The sequence below is a fragment of the Myotis brandtii genome, unplaced genomic scaffold (assembly GCF_000412655.1).
Source record: "Myotis brandtii unplaced genomic scaffold, ASM41265v1 scaffold193, whole genome shotgun sequence".
In the NCBI taxonomy this organism is placed as follows: Eukaryota; Metazoa; Chordata; class Mammalia; order Chiroptera; family Vespertilionidae; genus Myotis; species Myotis brandtii.
Genome location: NW_005357191.1, coordinates 1000955 through 1014837, shown reverse-complemented (window position 1 = coordinate 1014837; position 13883 = coordinate 1000955). Strand labels below are relative to the sequence as shown.

The following is a 13883-nucleotide window of genomic DNA, read 5'->3' as shown; positions in this document are numbered from 1 at the left end:
CCCCACTGGGGATTGAGCCCCCAACCTGGGCATGTGCCCTTGACCAGAATCGAACTCAGGACCCTTAGGCCCGCAGGCTGATGCGCAATCCACTGAGCCAAACTGGCTAGGGCTAGCAGGCTAATTTTTAAGTTGATAATTTTGTAAGGCCCTCGAATGATGTTATAAATATCCAAAGAAAAAAAGTTCCCCACCCCTGGGTTGTATAGATATGGATGAGGTAGAGATAGAGATGTGTCATCTTAATCTATGCATCTGCTGACAGATACTTCGGTTGTGACTAAAGTGTGATGAACACGTGAGTGCAGATATCTCCTTGCGATCCTGTTTTCTTTTCTTTTTCTTTCTTTCTTTTTTTTTTTTCTTTTTGATAAACAGTGGAACCATGGTTCTCAAACTTAATTCGTTCTGGAAGGCTGTTCGAGAAGGGATTTTTAAAAACCAAATCTTTTTTTTCCCCATTAGGAAAAATGTAAATTGAATTAATTCATTCCAGACCCCAAAATGATTCCCTGTTTTAACCTTTCTTATATACAGTGCATGTCTAATGTACGGTGTTATCTGTAAACAAACACTTCTTTTCTTAAATTATCGAACCACTCCTCCTAGCCTTAAAGGGATCACTTCCAGCGCTCGGTCCAGGGCTGTCTTTCAGGACAGCATGCACCATCTTCCCTTTTTCACATGTCACTGCCCCCAAAATGCTGTCACCAGCGAACTGCTTTTCCTTTATCCAAATCAGCAACAGTTCTTCTACCTCTTCAGTGGCCTGTGATCATTGCTTCTTCCAGACCCCTGGCAACATTAGCACTCTTGATGGCCTCCATTTCACCAGCAACAAAAGCAAAAAATAAAATAAAATAAAACCCACAAAATATATTTTTATTGATTTCAGAGAGGAAGGAAGAGGGAGAGATAGAAACATCAATGATGAGAGAGACTCATCGATTGGCTGCCTCCTGCATGCCCCACACTGGGGATGGAGCCTGTAACCCGGGCATGTGCCCTGACTGGGGATCGAACCATGACCTCCTAGTTCATAGGATGATGCTCAGCCACTGAGCCATGATGGCCTGGTAGGACTTCCTTCCTCTTTAAGACTGAAAAATAATTGATTGTATATATACCACATTTTCTATATTTATTGTCAATGAACATATGCATGGTTTCTATATCATGGCTATTGTGCATAATGCTGCAGTGGGGACACAAGCATCTTTTTGAGATCCTGATAATGATCTCTTTGGATAAATATGAAGAAGTGGGGTTGCTGGATCATATCGTAGTTTTAATTTCTTAAGGATGCTCCATAATTGTTTCATAGTGCCGGCGCCATTTGCATGCCTATGAACCAACTTCCCGATTTCCCCATGCCCTCCCCACACTGGTTATTATTTGTCTTTTGTGTGATAGCCATCCTACACGGTGTGAGGGGCCGCCTTGTGGTTTTGACTTGCGTTTCTGAGGATTAGTGATGTTGAGCACCTTTTCATATGGCTTTTGGGCACTTACCTGTATGTCTTCTTGGAAGATGGAGGACAGATGACACAACTGTGCTCACGGAGTTGAGTTCAAACATGTGCTCTGATAAAAATGCTTCCCTCTCTTTAGGGTTAATATTTATGGAAAGCCTATATGAAACAGCATTTTGGGCCTCAAGAAAAAATGAAACATAGAGGAGAAACTCCAGTGGATGCTAATTTTAAACATTGAGAAGCCCCGTTAGGAGACACTGTAATTAATGGCATTTTAAAAACTGGAGATTGTGTAGCCGAGAGAGAACCAAAAGGTGGCCAGTGAAGCCTCGGTGTGCAGCGCGGGGATTTGATACATGCATACATGTCAGGTCTGTGTTGTTTCCCCTCCACCGCCGCAGCGTCCTTTGCAGGAGGGGCAGAGGCTACTGTGTTCTGGGTAGAAGCACAAACCATGAGCTATAGAAACAAGAGGAAGAAATGAAGGGAGTTCTGGTTGGAGTGGCAGAAAGGAAGGACACGTCTGAGGAACTGCTGTTGGGACTGTGACGAACATGTTAGGCAGGCTTCCCCGAGGAGGAAAAGATTTGCCAAATTGGAGGAACAACATGTGAAAATATATGAGTTTGAAGTATATGGCGGTTCAGGGATGACAATTCAGTGGCCGATAACTGGAGCATATTGTTCAAGGATAAGTCCAATAGGAGAAGCTGAACATACAGTTTGGTGTTTGATGATGGAGAGTCTTCAAAGGCACATGGGAAGTATGTGGACATTTATGAGTTAGAGAAAGATGTAATGTGGCTTATATTGTAGGGAGAATGTCGGTCCTCACAGTGTAAGGTGGAATGACAGGGAATAAGGGACCAAGTTAAGAAACTTAACATGTAACAGGTAAGAGATGGTGAAGAGCTGATGGTGAAATTCGCAGGAACAATCAAAATGGAAAAAATAAAAAAAAGAGATTCCATACAACACACTGCCAATGATTCATTTTGGTGCTTGTCAGTTATTTAGATCACAGATATGGCGAGAGAAGCCTAAAATGACCCCCCCCCATGAAGGTGTGTACTCCCCACCTTTCTCGGGGACCTCTTCATCACTGGAGAATCGTGGAATATGCTCTGATCTTGGAAGATGAAGGAGATGCTGACACTGGGAGGGGAGTGACAGATCTCAGAGAAGGTGGTACGGGAATTTCCAACTTCCTCCTGCAGCTATCAAACAAATCTCCATCAAAACTATCAGATGGAGGAAACAAAAATGATAAGAAACAGACTCAACCCAACCCATGAGTCACTTCTCTTTTTTAAAAAATATTACATATGTCCCCTCCCTCCCTGCCCCTAACCCAATAACCCCTTCTAGCTTGCCCCTACCCCCTCGCCCCAGGTCTTCACCCATGTCTGTATCCATGTATTCTTATGCATGACTGCATTCAAGTTCATTGGTGGATCTCTTCCCACCTACCCTCACCTTCCCTCTGAGATTCGACAATCTGCTCCATGTCTATGCCTCCGAATCTATTTTGCTCCTCGGTTTATTTTGTTCATTAAATTCCACATATGAGTGAGATCATGTGATACTTGTCTTTCTCTGACTGGCTTATTTTGCTTAGCATAATACTCTCCAGGTCCCTCCATGCTGTCTCAAAGGGTAAGAGATCCTTCTTTTTTTACTGCTGCATAGTATTCCAGGGTGTGAATATACCACAACTTTTTAATCCACTCATCTACTGATGAGCACTTGGATTGTTTCCAGATATTAGCTATTGTAAATTGTGCTGCTACGAACCTAAGGGTGTAAACATTCTTTCTGATGGGTGTTTCGGGTTTCTTAGGATATATTCCTAGAAGTCGAATCACTGGGTCAAATGGAGATTCCATATTTGATTTTTTAAGGAAACTCCATACTGTTTTACATAGTGGCTGCAGCAGTCTGCATTCCCACCAGCAGTGCACTAGGGTTTCCTTTTCTTCGCATCCTCGCCAGCACTTGTCATTTGTTGATGGTAGTAATTCTGGCAGGTGTGAGGTGATACCTCATTGTCATTTTAATTTGCATCTCTCAGATGATCAGTGACTTTGAGCATTTTTTCATATGTCTCTTGGCCTTCTGTATGTCCCCTTTGGAGAAGTGTCTATTTAGGCCCTTTGCCCATTTCTTAATTAGATTGTTTGTCTTCCTTTTGTTAAGTTATATGAGTTCCTTAAATATTTTGGATATTAACCCCTTATCAGATGTATCATTGGCAAATATGTTCTCCCATACAGTGGGATCCCTTTTCATTTTGTTGATGGTTTCTTTTGCTGTGCAGAAGCTTTTTATTTTGATGTAGTCCTATTTGTTTATTTCTCCTTAGTTTCCTTTGCCCTAGCAGATGTATCTGTAAACATATTGCTATGAGAGATGTCTGAGATTTTGCTGCCTATGGTTTCTTCCAGGATTCATATGGTTTCATGACTTACATTTAAGTCTTTTATCCATTTCGAGTTTATTCTTCTGTATGGTGTAAGTTGGAGGTCATGTTCCATTTTTTTTGCATGTATCTGTCCAATTTTCCCAGCAACATTTATTGAAGAGACTGTCTTGACTCCATTGTAAGCTCTTGCCTCCTTTATCAAATATTAATTGAGCATAATGGCTTGGGTTGATTTCTGGGGTCTCTATTCTCTTCCATTGATCTGTATGCCCATTATTGTGCCAGTACCAGGCTGTTTTGATTGCGGTGGCTTTGTAGTAAAACTTGAAATCTGGTATTGTGATCCTTCTAACTTTGTTCTTCTTTCTCAAGATTCCTGTGGCTATTTGAAGTCTTTTTTGGTTCCATATAAATTTTTGGAGTATTTGTTCTAGAGCTATGAAATATGCCATTGGTATTTTAATAGGGATTGCATTGAATCTATAGTTTGCCTTGGGTAGTATGGACATTTTAATGATGTTGATTCTACCAATCAATGAACACAATATATTCTTCCACTTGTTTATATCTTTCTCTCTCTTATTTCACCGTCCTGTAGTTTTCTGAGTACAAGTCTTTTACCTCCTTGGTTAAGTTTATTTCTAAGTACTTTAATATTCTTATTACAATGGTAAATGGGATTGTTTGTTAGTTTCTTTTCTGAGAATTTATTATTGGTGTATAAAAATGCCATCGATTTCTGGGTGTAATTTTGTATCCTGTTACATTGCCAAACTCATTTATTAAGTCTAGTAGTTTTTTGGTGGAGTCTTTAGGGTTTTCTACGTATGATATCATGACATCTGCAAATAAGGAGAATTTTAATTCTCCTTTCCAATTTGGATGCCTTTTATGTTTTCTTCTTGTCTGATCGCTGTGGCTAGGACTTCCAGTACTATGTTGAATAAGGGTGAAAGCAGCAAAAATGGTTTTAGTTTTTGCCCATTGATATGATGTTGGCTGTATATTTGTCATATACGGTTGTCATATATGGCCTTTGTTATGTTGAGGTATGATCCCTCTATTCCCACTTTGCTGAGAGATTTTTATCAAAAATGGGTGTTGGATTTTGTTGAATGCTTTTTCAGTGTCTATTGATATGCTCATGTGATATTTGTCTTTAATTTGTTTATTTGTATCACATTTACTGATTTGCAAATCAATTGTACCAGCCTTATATCCCTGGAATAAATCCCACTTGGTCATGGTGTATGATATTTCTAATATATTGCTGGATTTGGTTTGCTAATACTTTGTTGAGAATTTTAGCATCTACATTCATCAGGGATATTGGCCTGGACTTCTATTTCTTTGTAGTGTCTTTATCTGGTTTTGGAATTAGGGTCATACTGCCCTCATAAAAAGAGCTTAGAAGTGTTCCTTCCTCTTGGATTTTTTGGAATAGTTTGAGGAGTATAGGTGTAATTTGTTCTTTGAAGGTTTGGTAAAACTCCCTGTTGAAGCCATCTGGACCAGGGCTTTTGTTTGCTGGGAGTTTTTTCATTACTGCTTCCATTTCCTCAGTTGTTATTGGCCTATTCAGGTTTTCTGATTCTTCCTGATTCAGTTTTGGGAGATTGTATTTTTATAGGAATTTGTCCATTTTATCCACATTGTCCAGCTTGTTGGCATATAGTTGTTCATAGTATTTTCTTACAATCCTTTGTATTTCTGTGGTGTCAGTTGTTACATCTCTGCTTTTGTTTCTGATTTTATTTATTTGGGTCCTTTCTCTTTGTTTCTTGATGAGTCTGGCTAACGGTTCATCAATCTTGTTTATCTTTTCAAAGAACCAGCTCTTGATTTCATTGTTTTTTTTTTTGTATTGTTTTTTTTAAGTTTTCTATGTCATTTATTTCTACTCTAATCTTTATTATTTCCTTCCTTCTACTTACTTTGGGCTTTTCCTGTTGTTCTCTTTCTAATTATTTAAGTTGTAGGGTTAAATAGTTTATTATTAAATTTTCTTGTTTTTTTGAGGTAGTCCTGTAGTGGTATAAACTTTCCTCTCAGGACTGCTTTTCTGTGTCCCAGAGATTTTGGATTGTTGTGTGTTCATTTGTTTCCAGGCATTGTTTGATTTCTTTTTTGAGTGCATTGGTAACCCATTCATCCTATATAATAAAAGCCTAATATGCAAATTGACAAAATGGCTGAATGACCGGTGGAACAACCAGTGGAATAACTGGTTGCTATGACACACACTGACCACCAGGGGGCAGATGCTAAATGGAGGAGCTGCCCCCAGCAGGCAGGCCCCAGGCCAACCAAGGCAGGTGCCAGTGGTGGCCCCCAATCACCCAGTTGGTCACCCCACAGAGGGAGGCGACCAGAGGGGGCAGCAAGGTGATCGGGGGGCAAAGCTGGCCAGTGAGCAGGCAGCAACTGCCCCCATGATTGCCCTGCCAGTCACCTCCAAGGTAGGTGCCAACAGAGGTCCCCTGATAACCCTGCTGGTTGCCCCACAGAAGGAGGTGACCAGCGGCGGTGGCGAGGGGCAGGGCTGGCAAGTGGGCTGTACCAGGCTGGCCAAGGCGGGTGCCAGTGGGGCCCCCCAATCGCCCCATCGGTCGCCTCATAGATTGGCTCTGATTGCTGGCCAGGCTAGGGACCCTATCCATGCACAATTTCTCACACCAGGCCTCTAGTTGTTTAATAACATGCTATTTAGCCTCTATGTGTTTGAATGCTTTTGAGTGTTTTTACTGTAATTGACTTCTAATTTCATTCCACTACGATCTGAGAAGATGCTTGATATGATTTCAATCTTCTTCAACTTGTAGAGACATGTTTTGTGTCCTATCAAAACATGATAGGACATGTTTTTACTATAATTGTTTTTACTGTAATTGACTTCTAATTTCATTCCACTATGATCTGAGAAGATGCTTGATATGATTTCAATCTTCTTCAACTTGTAGAGACATGCTTTGTGTCCTATCACGTGGTCTATCTTTGAGAATGATCCATGAGCACTTGAGAAGAATGCATATTCAGCAGCTTTGGGGTAAAATGTTCTATAAATGTCAATTAAATCCATTTGATTCAGTGTATCATTTAGAGTCACTGTTTCCTTATTAATTTTTTGTCTAGGAGATCTATCCAATGAAGTCAGCAGGGTTTTAAAGTCCCTACTATGATTGTATTGCTTTGATCTCTCCCTTAAAGTCCTCTAGAAGTTTTTTTTAAATATATATTTAGGTGCTCCTATATTGGGTGCATATATGTTTACCAGGGTTATATCCTCTTGTTGGATCGATCCCTTTAGTATTTGATAGTGACCTTTGTTGTCTCTTGTGATGGCCTTCATTTTGAAATCTATTTTGTCAGATATGAGTATTGCTACTCCAGCTTTTTTTTTTTCATTTCCATTTGCATGGAAAAAATATTCTCTTTCTTCATTTTCATCCTGTGTCTTTTGTTCTGAGGTGTTTGGGGTGTAGACACCATATAGTTGGGTCATGTTTTTGTATCTATTCAGCTACCCTATGTCTTTTGATTGGAGCATTTAATCCATTTACATTTAAGGTTGTTATTGACAGGTACTTATTTATTGCCATTTTAATTCTGCATGCCTATGTTTCTCTCTCTCTATTTTTCTCTTCATTACAGCAGTCCCTTTAGCATTTCTTGCAGTGCTGATTTGGTGGTGGTAAACTCCTTTAGCCTTTTCTTTCTCTGGGAAGCTCTTTATTTCACCATGTATTTTGAATGATAGCCTTGCTGGATATAGTAATCTTGGTTTCAGATCCTTGAATACTTCATGTCATTGCCTTCTGGCCTGTAGAGCTTCTGATGAGAAATCAGCTGACAGCCTTATGGGAGGTCCTTTGTAGGTAACAGTTTGCTTTTCTCTTGCTGCCTTTAAGATTCTCTCTTTGTCTTTAATTTTTGGCATTTTAATTATGATGTGTCTGTGCATGGACTTGTTTGGGTTCTTCTTGCTTGGAGTTCTCTGTGCCTCATGAACTTGTGTGACTTTTTCCTTCACCAGGTTAGGGGAATTTTCTGCTATTATTTCTTCAAACACCTTCTCTATCCCTTGCTCACTTTCTTCTCCTTCAGTCAAACCTATTGTGCAAATATTGTTATGCTTCATGTTGTCCTACAGCTCCCTTAAGCTGTCCTCCTGTTTTTTAGTTGTTTTTTTCTTTTTGGTTCTCTGATTGAGTGATTTTTTTCTACTCTGACTTCCAATTCACTGATTCTTCTAGGCTTCCCCTAATCTGCTGTGTATTCCTTGAAATGTGTTCTTTATTAGTGCTATATCATTCTTTATTTCCAACTGGTCTTTTTTTCATAGTTACTATATCTTTTCTCATGCTGTTGAGCATCCTTGCTATCATTATTCTGAACATTATATCAGATAAATTTCTTATTTCCATTTCATTTAGCTCTTCTTCTGGAGAATTCTCTTGTTCTTTCATTTGGGACTTGTTTTTTTTGTCTTCCCATTTTGATTGCCTGTTTCACCAGGTTAGGGGAATTTTCTGCTATTATTTCTTCAAACACCTTCTCTATCCCTTGCTCACTTTCTTCTCCTTCAGTCAAACCTATTGTGCAAATATTGTTATGCTTCATGTTGTCCTACAGCTCCCTTAAGCTGTCCTCCTGTTTTTTAGTTGTTTTTTTCTTTTTGGTTCTCTGATTGAGTGATTTTTTTCTACTCTGACTTCCAATTCACTGATTCTTCTAGGCTTCCCCTAATCTGCTGTGTATTCCTTGAAATGTGTTCTTTATTAGTGCTATATCATTCTTTATTTCCAACTGGTCTTTTTTTCATAGTTACTATATCTTTTCTCATGCTGTTGAGCATCCTTGCTATCATTATTCTGAACATTATATCAGATAAATTTCTTATTTCCATTTCATTTAGCTCTTCTTCTGGAGAATTCTCTTGTTCTTTCATTTGGGACTTGTTTTTTTTGTCTTCCCATTTTGATTGCCTGTTTGGGTTTGTGTCTATGTATTAGGTAGATCTGCTATGACTCCCAATCTCTAGTGCAGGACTATGTCAGACACTGTTTCTGACTTGTGCTGAGTACCCTGTTTGGAGCTATCAGCAATTCACACCTTGTGGCTCCCTCTGCTGGGGCTGGGTGCCTTTGGAAAGGACCAACATGTGCACCAAGGTCTGGTTTTCCTAGCCCAGGGCTCCAAATTAGATCAGAGAAAGATTTAAAGTCTCCAGAGATCTGCCTCTGCCTGCAGTCTGATTGTTATTCAGTCTTGATTAGCCTTAGGCTATCGATTACAGGGTGCCGTGAGAGGTTTTCCAACAGGGTGAGGCAATTGCTTCTCCCCCCAGGCAAAGGCTGCCTAGATGATAAAGGTTTGCTGTAGAAAGATGTCCTCCTCAGGATGTAGGAATGACTCAGTACAGGAAATAGGGGTATCTGCCCCTAAGCTCTTAACCCCTGAGCCCCCAACTCTGATTTCTGCTCACACAGCTCCAGTCCACTCAGTCTTCCCTCTGCTGGAGCCCAAACTGAGTGGCTGCGCACAGACTTTGTGCATTGGCCCTTTAAGAGGTGCCTGCATTTCCAGCCGTCTCTCCCTGGCAGATAGCTACTCTGCTGCTTTTCACAGCCCGATGTTATGTGGGCACCTTTCTCAGTTCTGGTGCTCTGGGCTGGGGAGCCCAGCTTTGGGTTTAGACCCCACAGTCTCAGTGGCACCCCCATAGCTGAGCTATCCCCCCGGAACTTCAGCTGCTGTCTGTGGGAGCCCGGCCAGCCCTTTCACACCTCCACACTTCCTACCAGTCTTTATTCAGTCTCTACTTTTTGTTCTTGGTTACCAGGCTTCTCTCCAGCTAGTCTTCAGTTGATCATTCAGGATGGGTTTTCTGTATTTAGTTGTAATTCCAGTTTGGTCCTGGGAGCATGTCAGTGTGGCTTCTACTTACTCTACCACCATTTTGGAATCTCAACATTAAAATTTTTAATTAAAAAAAATATGTGTGTGTGTGTATCTCCTATATAATAAAAGGCTAATATGCAAATAGACCGAATGGTGGAACAACCGAACAACCAGTAGCTATGATGTGAGCTGACCACCAGGGGGCACGTGCAGAACATAGCATGCATCGGCAGCGGGTGGCAGAGCACAGAACATGGTGAGCGCCAGCCATGGCAGGATGGTGGAGCAGGTGAGCGAGGGCACCAGACCAAGGTGGGATACTGGTCACTGTCATTGGGGCAAGCATTTGGTGGTTACTGAAAATTCTTTCCTCTCACACGCCATGGTCCTGCCCGGCGCTAGCACCTGCTGCCGGCACCAGCCCTGCTTGCACCTGCTATTGGCGCCAGAGCCACTGCTCATACCGCTGCTGGTCCCCGCTGCCGGCCCCGATCACTTGGCACTGTCAGTGGGTGTGAGCGGCGGCTGCTGGCCCCGATCACCCTGAGGGCTGCTCCACCTCCCCCTCTTTCTGAGGGGCAATTGGGGCCAGCTGCTCGCACCTGCTGATGGCGCTGGCCCCACTTGCACCTGTTGGTGGTGCCGGCCCCAATTGCTCTGCACTATCAGTGCTGCCAGCAGACAAGGGACCAGGGGCCACGGAGGGAGGGGCCGGGAGGGGTCGTGGAGGATGGACCGAGAACTGCCCCTGTGCCCACTGCAGCCTCGTGGCCCACAGTTTCTTTCAAGGTGCATGAATTCGGGCACTGGGCTCCTAAAATACATATATATATGGCACTGTGACAGACCAAATAACTAGAAAAGAACTACAAGCAGTTCCACCACCAACATATAAAAATCTATTTAAAGTGCACATTGTGATTTGATATATGTATACATTATAAAAGATCCCCTCCATTGAGTTAATTAACACACTCACCACCTCACATATTTACCTTTTTTTTTGTTTTGGTGAGAGCATTTAAATTCTACTCTCAGCTAATTTACATTATACAATACAGTGTTATCAGCTATATTTCATGGTTTTTCAGAAAGAAAAAACAAAACAGGGTAAGTATGCCCAGCCGGTGTGGCTCAGTTGGTTGAGTATCCTCCCATGCACCAAGAGGTCGCCGGTTCCATTCCAGGTCAGGGCACACGCCTGGATTGTGGGCTCTACCCCCAGTAGGGGGCATGCAGGAGGCAGCCAATCGATGTTGCTCTCTCATTGATGTTTCCATCTCTCTCTCCCTCTCCCTTTCTCTCTCTTTAAAAACTCAATAAAAACATATTTTTAAAAAACAAGGTAAGCAGGCTTTCAATTTTATTTAACTTTCAAATTGTCAGTCTAGCAATGGCCTTAGGTTAAGAGCAATGAAACATTTCTTTCAAGTACAGTTTCAGCTTTGGAAAAGTGGAGTGTCTCACGTTATTTCTTTCTCTTGTAGGCAGGACATTACTGCACTGGAGAAAGAAAATCGATGTCAAGATAAGAAAAGTAAGTCACTGCTTCACAATATTTGTTTTACTAGGGAAGCTGTAAATTAAACATCCAAATTAGCTGAGATTCTGATACTTTGTCAGGATTGGAGGAAAGGTGGCCTGGAGTCTTCACAGAAATGTCTTAGCCCTTCATTTTTTGCCTCACAAAACTGATTTTATTATTCTTTGTATTATAGTAGTATCTATATATAATTTCTTTCAAGCAACACTTTGTACACTTCTATAGGAAGCAATTAATCAACATCCTATGGGTTTTAATTTCCATATTGTTATTTCAAAATAGGGCTATTTGGAATATTAGTTGGTGTTAAGTATATCTTTTTTTGCTCGTGTATTTACTCTGTTTGATTTAGTATCTATGTGTAGTAATCACGTGATTACTTTAAAAGGGACAACCATAAATAACAATGCTTAGTCCCTTGGGACAGGCATATCTGAAGGAAACTAACTTTTCTCATTACTGTTGCTTCAACTGTCTTCTCTTACAGTCAAACTTCTTCAAAGAATTGTCTAGCCATGTCATTTGGAAATTTTCACTTTCCAATCTCTCAGCTCCACTGAGTGTACTTGATGGTCTATGAAATAAATATATTAATTTTTAAATGGTCTATGAAAGTGTATGTATATATATTTTTCCATTGATTTTTAGAGAGAGGGAAAGAAGGGAGAAATATCGACATGAGAAAAGTATTGATTTTTAGAGAGAGTAAAAGAGAGAGGGAAAGAAGGGAGAAATATCGACGTGAGAAAAGCACATCAATTGGTTGCCTCCTGCACATGCCCCAACCAGGGCCTGGGCCAGGGAGGAACCTGCAACTGAAGTCCATGCCCTTGACCGGATTCGAACCTGGGACCCTTTGGTCCACAGGACAAAGCTCTATCCACTGAGCCAAAATGGCTAGGGCAATGAAATAAATATTTTTCCAATATCATCATTATCATAAATAGAATAACATACTTTTTTTAAAAAAAATCATAGTGTATTGCACATAAAATTGTCATATGAGACAATTTTTATAATTAAATTTATTGAGGTAACTTGGTTAATAACATTATATGTTCCAAGTTTACAATCATCTGTATTTTGCATTGTGTGCTCACCACCCAAAATCTAGTTTCCCTTCATCACCATATATTTGACCTCCTATACCTGCTTCATCCTCCTTCCACCCTCCTTCTCCTTTGGTAACCACCATTATGTTTGTCTGTGTCTGTGAGCTGTTTGTTCATTTGTTGCTTTCTGTTTTATATCCTACATATGAGTGAAATCATAAGGCTCTTGTCCTTCCTGATGAAATAATTATTTGATTGTATATAGTTGTACTAACATTGGTCATGTTTAAAAAAAGCCAAATGCCTCTCCCTAAAGGTAACTACTACAGACATTAAAATGCAATGTTCACGCCGAAACCGGTTTGGCTCAGTGGATAGAGCGTCGGCCTGCGGACTGAAAGGTCCCGGGTTCGATTCCAGTCAGGGGCATGTACCTGGGTTGCGGGCACATCCCCAGTGGGAGATGTGCAGGAGGCAGCTGATCGATGTTTCTCTCTCATCGATGTTTCTAACTCTCTGTCTCTCTCCCTTCCTCTCTGTAAAAAAAATCAATAAAATATATTAAAAAAAATAAAATAAAATGCAATGTTCAGTCTTAATCTCAATCGCTTTATCTCCAGCACTTACAAATGCTGCTCAACAACTCCCTCCTGAAATTGCTCCTTCCTCCACTTTATCTCTTTCCTGAAATCACTCCTTCCTCCGTTTGACACCACACTCTGCTGTGTGCATCCTCACGCACAGCCATTTCTCCACCACCTAACATTACCCTTTCCTGGGCACATCTAACATGCTGGTGCTCGCCCTGACTGGTTTGGCTCAGTGGATAGAGTGTCGGCCTGAGGACTGAAGGGTCCCGGGTTTGATTCCAGTCAAGGGCATGTACCTTGGTTGCAGGCACATCCCCGGTAGGGGGTGTGCAAGAGGCAGCTGATCGATGCTTCTCTCTCGTCGATGTTTTTAACTCTCTTTCCCTCTCCCTTCCTCTCTGTAAAAAATCAATAAAATATATTTAAAATAAAATAAAATAAAATGCTGGTGCTCCTCAGTGGTCCAGCCTTGGAACTTGTTTTACTCTCTTGAAAAGTTTGTGTATGATTGACCTTATGTCTCCTAATATTTGGTGGAAGTTACAGAGTATTCACATTTTTTGATTAATTTTGTCAGCTTTGTAACATGCATTGTTCTCATCAAATTTGTCCTTTTTCACTAAAATTTCAAAGTCCTAAGCTTAAAGTTGGTCATAATATGCTTATATGTATCCCATCTAATAAAAGAGTAATATGCAAATTAACCGTCACACCCTCACTCCCTCACTCCATCACAAAAGTGACGGTGACCACGGAGCTGGAGCGAGCAGGAGGCTTAGGTTGCCCCCGGCGATGGAGGAAGCCAAGCTTCCCGCCTGCCCTGGCCAGCCCTGAGCTCTGCTCAAGGCTACAAAGTTTCAATTATAGAAGATAAATAAATCCCAGATACCTGCTTCCAGC

General features: G+C 41.1%; 1 protein-coding gene across 1 annotated transcript in view; it reads left to right on the top strand.

The window, feature by feature from the left end:
- GCSAML (germinal center-associated, signaling and motility-like) overlaps nt 1-13883 on the top strand; it is a 34810-nt gene that overhangs the window by 2764 nt on the left and 18163 nt on the right. The window contains exon 2 of the mRNA XM_005864911.2: nt 11286-11335. Within this exon, the coding sequence (XP_005864973.1) occupies nt 11286-11335 (50 nt within the window). The remainder of the gene's footprint in view (nt 1-11285; nt 11336-13883) is intronic.